Source organism: Hypanus sabinus (genome assembly GCF_030144855.1).
Source record: "Hypanus sabinus isolate sHypSab1 chromosome X1 unlocalized genomic scaffold, sHypSab1.hap1 SUPER_X1_unloc_12, whole genome shotgun sequence".
NCBI lineage: Eukaryota > Metazoa > Chordata > Chondrichthyes > Myliobatiformes > Dasyatidae > Hypanus > Hypanus sabinus.
In genome coordinates, this window is record NW_026778960.1 from 40,802 (window position 1) to 53,630 (window position 12,829).

General features: G+C 51.4%; 2 protein-coding genes across 3 annotated transcripts in view; one reads left to right on the plus strand and one right to left on the minus strand.

Moving 5' to 3' along the window:
- The window catches only part of LOC132385589 (uncharacterized), a 61,595-nt gene that overhangs the window by 34,431 nt on the left and 14,335 nt on the right, over positions 1 to 12,829 (plus strand). The window contains exons 3-5 of one of the 2 annotated variants that reach the window (XM_059957754.1): positions 911 to 1,033; positions 7,218 to 7,334; positions 8,220 to 8,372. In XM_059957754.1, coding sequence (XP_059813737.1) covers positions 911 to 1,033; positions 7,218 to 7,334; positions 8,220 to 8,372 — 393 coding nt within the window. The remainder of the gene's footprint in view (positions 1 to 910; positions 1,034 to 7,217; positions 7,335 to 8,219; positions 8,373 to 12,829) is intronic. The other variant, XM_059957755.1, reaches the window with a different exon arrangement.
- Positions 8,408 to 12,829, minus strand: part of LOC132385590 (sorting nexin-11-like) — a 218,115-nt gene continuing 213,693 nt past the window's right edge. Inside the window, exon 8 of the mRNA XM_059957761.1 lies at positions 8,408 to 8,617. Within this exon, the coding sequence (XP_059813744.1) occupies positions 8,596 to 8,617 (22 nt within the window). The 3' untranslated portion in view covers positions 8,408 to 8,595. The remainder of the gene's footprint in view (positions 8,618 to 12,829) is intronic.

A 12,829-nucleotide genomic window follows, 5' to 3' on the forward strand; every position in this document is an offset into this window, starting at 1 on the left:
GTGGCGCGCACCTGCAATATAATTATATTGATGACTTTTATATAATGTATATTTATTGTTTTTTTTAAATAATGTCCTTTATGCTTATTGTGTGTATTTTTTTTTAAATGCTGCAACAGATTGGGAGTAATAATTCATTTTGCTCTCGTGTTCCAAAGAGTGACAGCAATGCTGAATGTTCCCCTTTGAGCAACACACACAAAATGCAGGAGGAACCCAGCAGCTCAGGCAGCAGCTAGGGAAAAGAACAAGGAGCTGACATTTCGGGCCAAGACCCTTCGCCGGGACGCCTCCGTTCCTCGGTCCTGATGAAGACAATGAATCCAGCGTACGGGACACAAAATGCTGGAGGAACCGAGAAGGTCCGGCAGCATCTAGGGAGAGGAATTACTCCATCTTTTCCAGTTCTGATGAAGGGTTTCGGCCGGAAACGCCGTCTATTTTTTTCATTTCCACAGATGCTGCCTGACCTGCTGAGTTCCTCCAGTATTTTACGTGTGTGTGTATTGCTCTGGATTTCCAGCACCCCCAGAATCTCTTGTGCCTCTGTGATCGGCCTCAGTGTCTTACGCGGGCACAAATGAAAATGAACAGCACAGCAGAGAGGGGAGTGGAAGTGAATGCACGAAACCGGCACGAGAAGTCGACTCTCCGCACTTCTCCACAGGCGATGCCCGACCCGCTGAGTGCCTCCTGCACTCTGCACGTGTAGCTCCGGGCTTCCAGCCAGCACCTGCGGGATCTCCCGCGTCGGTCAAATCTTCGACCCAAGAACGGGGCTGCGGGCAGGTGACTGGAGCTGCCGGGCGGCTGCGGGACCTGCTGGGCCGCTGCAAGGCAAGTTGCGGATTTCATACGCGAACGCGCGGGGCTGCTATCTGACGACAGTGTTGGGCTTGTCTGTCCCCAGCACCACTGGATCTGAGAGGACAGCAGGAGATGCCTGGAACATCGCACGGAAGCGCCTGGAATAGGGCAGGAAGATTCAAGGCAGAGAGGGACACTCACGACTACACCTATCAGTCTTACAAAGGTACGACTTCCCATTTAGGGAGATGCACGGCAAAATCGGGCTGTACCTCCTGAGGAGCTCAGCAGCGATGGATGGGAATAAACAGTCCATGTCTCAGACCGAGACAATTCCACAGAAGCTGCTGGGTTCCTCTGGCGTTTTGGCAGTAATCAGAAATATCGTAATTGCAGATCCTGGAGGTAATAGACACCTCCAACAACCCGCAAAAAATGGTGGAGGGACTCGGCAGGTCAGGCAGCATCTATGGGGGGAGCTGAACAAGCGACGACGTCCCAACAAAGGGTCTCGGCCAAAAAGACAGATCTTTATGCTGCCCGACCTGCTGAATTACCTCCAGCACACTGAATGTTCTCAATAAACGTTAACCTCGGGCTTGATGGTAGGTCCGAAGTTAACATGTAAAGTCCGAAAAAACATTGTGGATTCGGTCCAGTCCATCACGGGTAAAGCCCTCCCAACCATTTCAGCACATCGACATGAAACGCTGCCGCAGGAAAGCAGCCTCCATCATCAGGGACCCCCACCAGCCAGGTCATGCACTCTTCCCACCTCAGGAAGGTGGTACAGGAGCCTCAGGACCCACTACCACGTTCAGGGACAGGTATTACCCCTCAACCATCAGGAAGGAGGTACAGGAGCCTCAGGACCCACACCACCAGGTTCAGGAACAGTTATTACCCCTCAACCACCAGGAAGGAGGTACAGGAGTCCTAGGACCCACACCACCAGGTTCAGGAACAGTTATTACCCCTCAACCACCAGGAAGGAGGTACAGGAGCCTCAGGACCCACACCACCAGGATCAGCAACAGTTATTACCCCTCAACCATCAGGAAGGAGGTACAGGAGCCTCAGGTCCCACACCATCAGGTTCAGGAACAGTTATTACCCCTCAACCACCAGGAAGGAGGTACAGGAGTCCTAGGACCCACACCACCAGGTTCAGGAACAGTTATTACCCCTCAACCACCAGGAAGGAGGTACAGGAGCCTCAGGACCCACACCACCAGGATCAGCAACAGTTATTACCCCTCAACCATCAGGAAGGAGGTACAGGAGCCTCAGGTCCCACACCACCAGGTTCAGGAACAGTTATTACCCCTCACCCATCAGGAAGGAGGTACAGGAGCCTCAGGACCCACACCACCAGGTTCAGGAACAGTTATTACCCTCTCAACCACTGGGTTCTAGAACCAGAGGGGATAACTTCACTCACCGAACTGTTCCCACAACCCAAGGACACACATTCCTGGGACTCTTCCTCTCGGGATTTACGAGAGCGGGACAAACAATCCGGAAGCAGCATAGGGTGAGGGGGTGGGGCGAGGGGTGCTGAGGGGCTGTGGAGAGGTGCGGGTGTTAATGATGGTGGGGTGGATTAAATGGGCGGGCGCTGACGGCTGGGGGAAGCGACATGTTTTCTGAGTCTGAGAAGATCCGTAACTAGCAGGGCTTCCAGTGAGACTAGTTTGGAGAGCCTCTTCTGATTGGTGTGGCATAGAATGAGCCCTCACGCCCTCCTTTTTTTTTGTGGTAAATCGTACACGGAGCAGTCTCCCGATGCCAGAGGTGGGGTGGTCCTGACTGACGAGCAGTCCGTCCTTCTGCTTTCCGTCCAAATCGGTCTAGCGGTGGTTCCAAGGGCAGGTCGAGCTCCTGCACAGTGGGAAAAGCTTATCGACACTTACACGTCAAGGAACTGGGCGGCAGAGTTGATGGCTTTGCGGCCACGCTTGAGGACGACACGAAGACAGGCGGAGGGACAGGAAGTGCTGAGGGGGCAGTGAGTCTGCAGACGGACTCAGACAGGTTGGGAGAATGGGGCAAAGCAGTGGCAGGTTCGGGAAGAGTACGGTCACGCAGTTTGGTTGAAGCAATAAAGGTGCAGACAACTTTCTAAACAGGGAGAAAATTCAGAAATTAGAGGCGCGGAGGGACTTGGGAGGCCCTTGGTCAGGACTCCCTTAAGTTTAACTTGCAGGTTCAATGCCCATTCAGGAATCTGATGGCAGAGGGGAAGAAGCTGTTCCTGAATCGTTGAGTGTGTGTCTTCAGGCTCCTGTACCTCCTTCCTGATGGCAGAGGGGAAGAAGCTGTTCCTGAATCGTTGAGTGTGTGTCTTCAGGCTCCTGTACCTCCTCCCTGATGGCAGAGGGGAAGAAGCTGTTCCTGAATCGCTGAGTGTGTGTCTTCAGGCTCCTGTACCTCCTCCCTGATGGCAGAGGGGAAGAAGTTGTTCCTGAATGGTTGAGTGTGTGCCTTCAGGCTCCTGTACCTCCTCCCTGATGGCAGAGGGGAAGAAGCTGTTCCTGAATCGTTGAGTGTGTGTCTTCAGGCTCCTGTACCTCCTCCCTGATGGCAGAGGGGAAGAAGCTGTTCCTGAATCGCTGAGTGTGTGTCTTCAGGCTCCTGTGCCTCCTCCCTGATGGCAAAGGGGAAGAATCGCTGAGTGTGTGCCTTCAGGCTCCTGTATCTCCTCCCTGATGGCAGAGGGGAAAAGCTGTTCCTGAATCGTTGAGTGTGTGTCTTCAGGCTCCTGTACCTCCTCCCTGATGGCAGAGGGGAAGAAGCTGTTCCTGAATCGTTGAGTGTATACAAGGACATAACGCTGAGAATTTATGAGGCACTGGTGAGACCGCACTTGGATAGGGCCCCTTATCTAAGAAAGAACAAGCTGACATTGGAAACAGTCCTGAGGAAGTTTATGAGAATACTTGCAGGAAGGAAAGGGTTAATGCCTGCAGTGAGTCTGATGATTCTGGGCCAGTACTCGCTGAACTTTAGAAGGATGGGGGGGTGTGGGGGGGAATCTCATTGAATAGTGAAAGGTCTCGATAGAGTGGATGTGGAGAGGATGTTTCCTGTAGTGGGGGAGTCTAGGACCAGACGACACAGATAGAGTGGATGTGGAGAGGATGTTTCCTATAGTGGGGGAGTCTAGGACCAGAGGACACAGATAGAGTGGGTGTAGAGGATGTTTCCTATAGTGGGGGAGTCTAGGACCAGAGGACACAGATAGAGTGGATGTGGAGAGGATGTTTCCTATAGTGGGGGAGTCTAGGACAAGAGGACACAGATAGAGTGGATGTGGAGAGGATGTTTCCTGTAGTGGGGGAGTCTAGGACCAGAGGACACAGATAGAGTGGATGTGGAGAGGATGTTTCCTGTAGTGGGGGAGTCTAGGACCAGAGGACACAGATGGAGTGGATGTGGAGAGGATGTTTCCTATGGGGGAGTCTAGGACCAGAGGACACAGATAGAGTGGATGTGGAGAGGATGTTTCCTATAGTGGGGGAGTCTGGGACCAGAGGACACAGATAGAGTGGATGTGGAGAGGATGTTTCCTATAGTGGGGGAGTCCAGGACCAGAGGACACAGCCTCAGGACAAAGGGGCGCCCATTTAGAACAGGGATGAGGAGAAATTCCTTCGGCCAGCGGGTGGTGAAACTGTGAAATCCATCACCCCAGACAGCTTACGGTCTGATTGCAAAGACAAAATCAATAGAAAGAGAGCTGACTGGCTTCTCTAAACCTCTCGGCTGAAGTGTCAGAGACACAAGGCGGAAGACGTCAGCGATCGGAAAGTAGGGATTGGAGGAGGGGAATAGAGAATGCAATTTGCCTTTGCTAGAGTGCCCTCGTTATCCGCTCTAATCAGATAACAAACTGATAGCAGAGGGCGGTGGGGTTCAAGTATCAGCTTTTAAAGATATTAACTGCAGTCACAGCACTCCTACGACTTTTCCCGACGGTGCTTTTCTCCTGGTTATAAATTGTTTTTTTGTGTGTTGTTGTGTGTGTAAAGAGGTATAATTTCTGCTTAGTGGCCCATTTCTGAATCCTTTCTCCCTCCGCTCGATCCCCCCGTCTCCATCTCCCAAGACAGGCTGTCTGCTGCCGGCTGGTATACTTTATAAGCCCGCGTCCTCTTCCCAACCCTGTCGCTTGTGGAAGTGCCTTCTCTCAGTTCCTCTTCCCAGGATGAGGCTTAATATCGGAGAATGTCCTCTCTCCTCAGAGAAGGCACTACCGACCGTATCTCATCCACTCCCCGGATATTTGCCCTCACCCCATTTTCCTGCTGATATTGCCCGGGATGGAGTTCCTCTCGTCCTCGCCTACCACCCCACAAGCCCAGGTATCTAACACATCTTACCCCAGCAACTTCCCCCACCTTCAGCGGGATCTTACCACCAGACTCATCCCCGTGTCTCTGCTTTCCACAGGGATTCGCTCGCTCCATGATTCCCTCCCCCCCACCCAAATACTCCCAGGAGGCGAGCCCACACTTCACCCGACAATCCACCTACCGCTTCTGCAGACCTCCTCTGCAAGACCTGGCGTAGTTTCAGCAACCCACGGCCCCGCCTGCAACAGGCAGGGCTTCCCAGTGGCCGACCACTTTAATTCCCTAAATGCAGCTCTATAAAACTCTGGTTAGGCCACACTTGGAGTACTGTGTCCAGTTCTGGTCGCCTCACTACAGGAAGGATGTGGAAGCATTGGAAAGGGTACAGAGGAGATTTACCAGGATGCTGCCTGGTTTACAGAGTATGGATTATGATCGGAGATTTAGGGAGCTCGGGCTTTACTCTCCGGAGAGAAGGAGGATGAGAGGAGACATGATAGAGGTGTACAAGATATTAAGAGGAATAGACAGAGTGGACAGCCAGCACCTCTTCCCCAGGGCACCACTGCTCAGTTCAAGAGGACATGGCTTTAAGGTAAGGGGAGGGAAGTTCAAGGGGGATATTAGAGGAAGGTTTTTCACTCAGAGAGTGGTTGGTGCGTGGAATGCACTGCCTGAGTCGGTGGTGGAGGCAGATACACTGGTGAAGTTTAAGAGACTACCAGACAGGTATATGGAGGAATTTAAGGTGGGGAGTTATATGGGAGGCAGGGTTTGAGGGTCAGCACTGTGCTGTACCTTTCTATGTTCTACTCCGACACGTCGGCCCGTGACCTCCTCTGCTGGCACGATGCGGACCCCCCCCCACCCCACCACCACTTCAACCTCCTTTCTTTTTCTATCCCAACTCCCCTCTCATCCTTCTCACCTCCCTCTGGTGCTTCCTGGGTCCACTCTCCTCCCCTACCAGATTCCTTCCTTCGTCAGCCCTTTACCTTTCCCAGCTTCTCGCTTAACCCACACCTAGACTCCACCCATCACCTTCTTATTCTGGCCTCTTCCCCCCCCCCCCACCCCCCTTCCCTTCCAGTCCTGATGAAGGGTCTCAGACTGTTCTTTCGTCTCCGTAGACGCTGCCTGGCTCGCTGAGGCCCTCCAGCGTTGTGTGTGTGTGTGTGTCTTGCTTTGGATTTCCAGCAATGGCAGAATCTCTCCTGTTTGTTGTATCTCATGGTTTGTTTACAAGATTCAATATTGTTCAATTGGTTTCAATTTAATTTTATTTATATATATTTACAATTTTATATATTTATATAAAATTATATATATATATATATATATATATAAATATATATGTGTGTAAAATTACAATTTGAACTTTATTATTAGGTACGGCTGGCATAAAACAACAAATTTCATGGCCTACGCTAGCGATATTAAAGTTGGTTGTGATTTGTCTATTTTTGACATAAAACGAGCCAGCATTGATCCCGAAGCCTGCCGTGTGGAACAGACCTTTCAAAAGGCACACACGAGGAAATCTGCAGATGCTGGAAATTCAAGCAACACACACAAAATACTGGTGGAACTCAGCAGGCCAGGCAGCATCGATAGGGAGAAGCACTGTCGAAGGGTCTCTGCCCGAAACGTCGACAGTGCTTCTTCCTATAGATGCTGCCTGGCCTGCTGCGTTCCACCGGCACTTTGTGTGTGTGTTACTTCTAAAAGGCACATTTAGTTCCGCAAATGAGTCCTGACTGCCCACGAGAGATTCTGCAGACGCTGGAAATCCAGACCGACGCGCAGGAGGTGCCGGAGGACCTCCAGCCAGTCCGGCCGCATTGACGGGAAGGAAGCAGCGGTTGATGTTCTGGTCCGAGGCCATTCAGCCCGAGATGCTGACAGTTTACCCTCCTCCGCAGATGCTGCCCGGCTTGCCGAGCTTTGTTTTAAGCGATCAATCGGTGAACTCATAAAAACAACTTGTTTCAAAAAAATGAGGTTCGAACCCACTGGGTGCTCACGGCCCCCTTTTCTACCTCCCCCTTCCCACAGACCAGCGGGAGTTTGTCTCGGACACGTCGGACACCTCATCCGATGAGGCCTCAGTGAAGCAGGACCCCACCAGTCAGGCTGCCGCTCAAGTCAAGCACGAAGAGCCCTTCTGTGGAGGTAAAATCGAACACCCCCCCCCCCACACCCCAGTGGCAGAGCTTAGTCCCGACTATGGTATAGGGCTTTCAGTGTAATTACTGCAGGTGGGTGGGATGAGTATAGATAGAGGATTACAGAGACACGCTGGGCCCAGGACCTGTTTCTATGCTGCAGCCGTGTTCGTAGACCTCCACTGCTAACAGCCAGGCCCTTTGGCCCTTCCAGTCTGTTCTGACCGGTCTTCTGCCCTCAGACCACAGCCCTCCCTAACCTTAAACTTCTCTTAAAAGAGTTACAATAGAACCCTCGTCCACCACTTCAGCTGACAGTTTGGTCCACACTTGCACCACCCTCTCAGTCAGGGGTCCACGGACCCCTTGGTTGATGCTCTATGGCGTAGAAAAGAAGGGGAACGTCTGCCCCAGGTGAAGACATTTCCCCTCAAGTTCCCTTTGAACTTTTCACCTTTCACCCTTAACCCATGACCTCTAGTTCTAGCGGAGAAAGCCCCATCTATACCACTTATAATTTTGTACACCTCTGTCAAATCTCCCCCTCAGTCCTATTTGACCTTTCCCTACGAAAGGCTGGGGGGGACCCGGCTGGTAAGGACACTGCCCCAGAAGAAAGCGACGGCAAACCACTTCTGTGGAAAAATTTTCCAAGAGCAATCACGGTCGTGGAAAGACCGAGATCATCCACGTCATACGGCTCAGCGCATAAGAAACAAACGAGTGAGCTCAAGCAGGTCAGGCAGCATCTACGGAGAGGAATAATCGGTTGAGGTTTCCGGCAGAGTCCTGTTTATTCCTCTCCGTAGATGCTGCCAGGACCTGCCTAGCTCCTCCACAGAATCCCCAGCATTAACAACCTCCACGTCTTGTGCCACTCTCTCTCTTCTAGGGGAGCAAACGCACACGCAAGCTCTTCAGCAGCTAGGGTCTCAACGCCCTTTACGAGGCTTGTACGAGCTGCCGGAAGAACCATCCCACGACCGATGCAGAGGGCAGATGTGGGATGATTCCACGTTCGAGGACAGAAACCAGTCCTGCAAAGGTATTCTCACGTAGCCAAGTTACGATGAGCGTTGTCTGTTTGTACCAGGTACCTACCTGCACTTAATAACGTGGCCACTGAGTGTAGCTTCATGGTCTTCTGCTGCTGCAGCCCGTCCGCTTCAAGGTTCGACCTGGCGTGCGTTCAGAGATTCTCACCGCTGTCATTGCGTGCGGTGTCAGCCAGCCATTACCCCTTGACCTCGCTCATCAACGAGGCATCTTCACCCACGGAACTGCTGCTCACTGGATTAAAAAAAAATTTTCGTTGCTTTTCACACCACTCTAAACTCTACAGATAGCTGTGCGTGAAAACCCCAGGAGATCAGCAGTTTCTGAGATACTCAAACCACCCCATCTGGCACCAACAATCTTTCCACGGCCAAAGTCTCTTAAGATCAACAGCTGAACCTCTTGACCATGCCTGCGTGCTTTTACACATAGAGTTGCTGCCTCACGATTGGCTGGTTTGATATTTGCATTAAAGAGTAGGTTTGCAAGTGACCGCTATATTTTACCAACGTGTGAGTAGACAGAATTTCAATCCTTACATAAGCAAACTGAAGCCCTTTGGCCGACCAACCATCCGCCATGTTCGGCTCCAATGTCCATAAAAATCCCTTTTCAGTCCCCGACTGATCTCACAGTTGGATATTACGTGGGAATGAAAACCTGATGGATCAGAATCAGGCTTGTAATCACTGAAGTGCACACCGCACGAAAGTCTGAGGCATATATAGATAGCCCGGGCACCCAAGACTTTCGCACCATACTGTCTTTGTCAACGTGGAGTGGAGAGCGAGTTTGCAAATCTGGCGGGAGCAAAGATATTGGGAATGGTGAGGGTGGAGTGTCGGGGGAGGAGTGTGGGACAGGTGGCAGAGGAGGAGTGCCAGGGGTGAGGGGGGTGAGGTACAGCCACACCCAGCTCTGAGACACTAGGCAAGGTCATCTGATTCCAAACAGCTGGTTTACTGATCATTATAGAACGTCCCTCCCTCCCCTCTCCCTTCCAATTTCCCAACCGTAATTCCCCCTTTTCTCTGCCCCCTTCCCACTCCCAGCCCATAATAGAGACCCAGATCAGAATCAGGTTTATCATAACTCACAAATGTCATGAAATTTCTTCATTTTTTGCAGCCGTGAGGTACATAAAATAACCACAGTACAGTGTGCGAAAGTCCTAGGCACCCTCGCTACATACAGTTACCAAAGACTTTTGCACAGTACTGTATTTCAGTAAGTTTGTTGGTTTGCAACAGCAAAATAGTGCAATTCATTAAAAAATATATTATAAACTACAATTAGAAGTAACTCTGCCAGGCAGCAAAAGCCGGAGAGGTGTGCATGTGGACCAGCAACCCCATCCTGTAAAAACACAGAGCTACAGAAACGCCCACAGAATCTCCAAAGGCCTCATCTGAGAGGAGGGGGAGGCACAAGAAGACAGAGCAAAATATTAAGATGGTGTTCACGGGGGCCATTGCGATTCTGATGGCAGAGGGGAAGAAGCTGTTCCTCAATCGTTGAGTGTGTGTCTTCAGGCTCCTGTACCTCCTCCCTGATGGCAGAGGGGAAGAAGCTGTTCCTGAATCGTTGAGTGTGTGTCTTCAGGTTCCTGTACCTCCTCCCTGAGAGCAGAGGGGAAGAAGCTGTTCCTGAATCGTTGAGTGTGTGCCTTCAGGCTCCTGTACCTCCTCCCTGATGGCAGAAGGGAAGAAGCAGTTCCTGAATAACTGAGTGTGTGTCTTCAGGCTCCTGTACCTCCTCCCTGATGGCAGAGAGGAAGAAGCTGTTCCTGAATCGTTGAGTGTGTGTCTTCAGGCTCCTGTACATCCTCTCCACATCCACTCTGTGTCCTCTGGTCCTAGACTCCCCCTCTATAGGAAACACCCTCTCCACATCCACTCTATCTGTGTCCTCTGGTCCTAGACTCCCCCACTATGGGAAACATCCTCTCCACATCCACTCTATCTGTGTCCTCTGGTCCTACACTCCCCCCACGATAGGAAACATCCTCTCCACATCCACTCTGTCTGTGTCCTCTGGTCCTAGACTCCCCCACTATAGGAAACATCCTCTTCACATCCACTCTATCTGTGTCCTCTGATCCTAGACTCCCCCACTATAGGAAACATTCTCTCCACATCCACTCTATCCGTGTCCTCTGGTCCTAGACTCCCCCACTATAGGAAACATCCTCTCCACATCCACTCTACCTGTGTCCTCTGGTCCTAGACTCCCCCATTATGGGAAACATCCTCTCCACATCCACTCTATCTGTGTCCTCTGGTCCTGGACTCCCCCTCTATAGGAAACACCCTCTCCACATCCACTCTATCTGTGCCCTCTGGTCCTACACTCCTCCACTATAGGAAACATCCTCTCCACATCCACTCTATCTGTGTCCTCTGGTCCTAGACTCCCCCCCACTATAGGAAACATCCTCTCCACATCCACTCTATCTGTGTCCTCTGGTCCTAGACTCCCCCCACGATAGGAAACATCCTCTACACATCCACTCTATCTGTGTCCTCTGGTCCTAGACTGCCCCACTATAGGAAACATCCTCTCCACACCCACTCTATCTGTGTCCTCTGGTCCTAGACTCCCCCCACGATAGGAAATATCCTCTCCACATCCACTCTATCTGTGTCCTCTGGCCCTAGACTCCCCCCCACTATAGGAAATATCCTCTCCACATCCACTCTATCTTTGTCCTCTGGTCCTAGACTCCCCCACTATAGGAAACATCCTCTCCACATCCACTCTATCTGTGTCCTCTGTTCCTAGACTCCCCACTATAGGAAACATCCTCTCCACATCCACTCTATCTGTGTCCTCTGGTCCTAGACTCCCCCACTATAGGAAACATCCTCTCCTCATCCACTCTATCTGTGTCCTCTAGTCCTAGACTCCCCCACTACAGGAAACATCCTCTCCACATCCACTCTATCTAAGTCCTCTGGTCCTAGACTCCCCCACTACAGGAAACATCCTCTCCACATCCAGTCTATCTGTGTCCTCTGGTCCTAGACTCCCCCACTATAGGAAACATCCTCTCCACATCCAGTCTATCTGTGTCCTCTGGTCCTAGACTCCCCCACTATAGGAAACATCCTCTCCACATCCACTCTATCTGTGTCCTCTGGTCCTAGACTCCCCCACTATAGGAAACATCCTCTCCTCATCCACTCTATCTGTGTCCTCTAGTCCTAGACTCCCCCACTACAGGAAACATCCTCTCCACATCCACTCTATGTCCTCTGGTCCTAGACTCCCCCACTACAGGAAACATCCTCTCCACATCCACTCTATCTGTGTCCTCTGGTCCTAGAATCCCCCACTAGAGGAAACATCCTCTCCACATCCACTCTATCTGTGTCCTCTTGTCCTAGACTCCCCCACTATAGGAAACATCCTCTCCACATCCAGTCTATCTGTGTCCTCTGGTCCTAGACCCCCACTATAGGAAACATCCTCTCCACTTCCACTCTATCTGTGTCCCCTGGTCCTAGACTCCCCCACTATAGGAAACATCCTCTCCACATCCACTCTACCTGTGTCCTCTGGTCCTAGACTCCCCCATTATGGGAAACATCCTCTCCACATCCACTCTATCTGTGTCCTCTGGTCCTGGACTCCCCCTCTATAGGAAACACCCTCTCCACATCCACTCTATCTGTGCCCTCTGGTCCTACACTCCTCCACTATAGGAAACATCCTCTCCACATCCACTCTATCTGTGTCCTCTGGTCCTAGACTCCCCCCCACTATAGGAAACATCCTCTCCACATCCACTCTATCTGTGTCCTCTGGTCCTAGACTCCCCCCACGATAGGAAACATCCTCTACACATCCACTCTATCTGTGTCCTCTGGTCCTAGACTGCCCCACTATAGGAAACATCCTCTCCACATCCACTCTATCTGTGTCCTCTGGTCCTAGACTCCCCCACTATAGGAAACATCCTCTTCACATCCACTCTATCTGTGTCCTCTGATCCTAGACTCCCCCACTATAGGAAACATTCTCTCCACATCCACTCTATCCGTGTCCTCTGGTCCTAGACTCCCCCACTATAGGAAACATCCTCTCCACATCCACTCTACCTGTGTCCTCTGGTCCTAGACTCCCCCATTATGGGAAACATCCTCTCCACATCCACTCTATCTGTGTCCTCTGGTCCTGGACTCCCCCTCTATAGGAAACACCCTCTCCACATCCACTCTATCTGTGCCCTCTGGTCCTACACTCCTCCACTATAGGAAACATCCTCTCCACATCCACTCTATCTGTGTCCTCTGGTCCTAGACTCCCCCCCACTATAGGAAACATCCTCTCCACATCCACTCTATCTGTGTCCTCTGGTCCTAGACTCCCCCCACGATAGGAAACATCCTCTACACATCCACTCTATCTGTCTCCTCTGGTCCTAGACTGCCCCACTATAGGAAA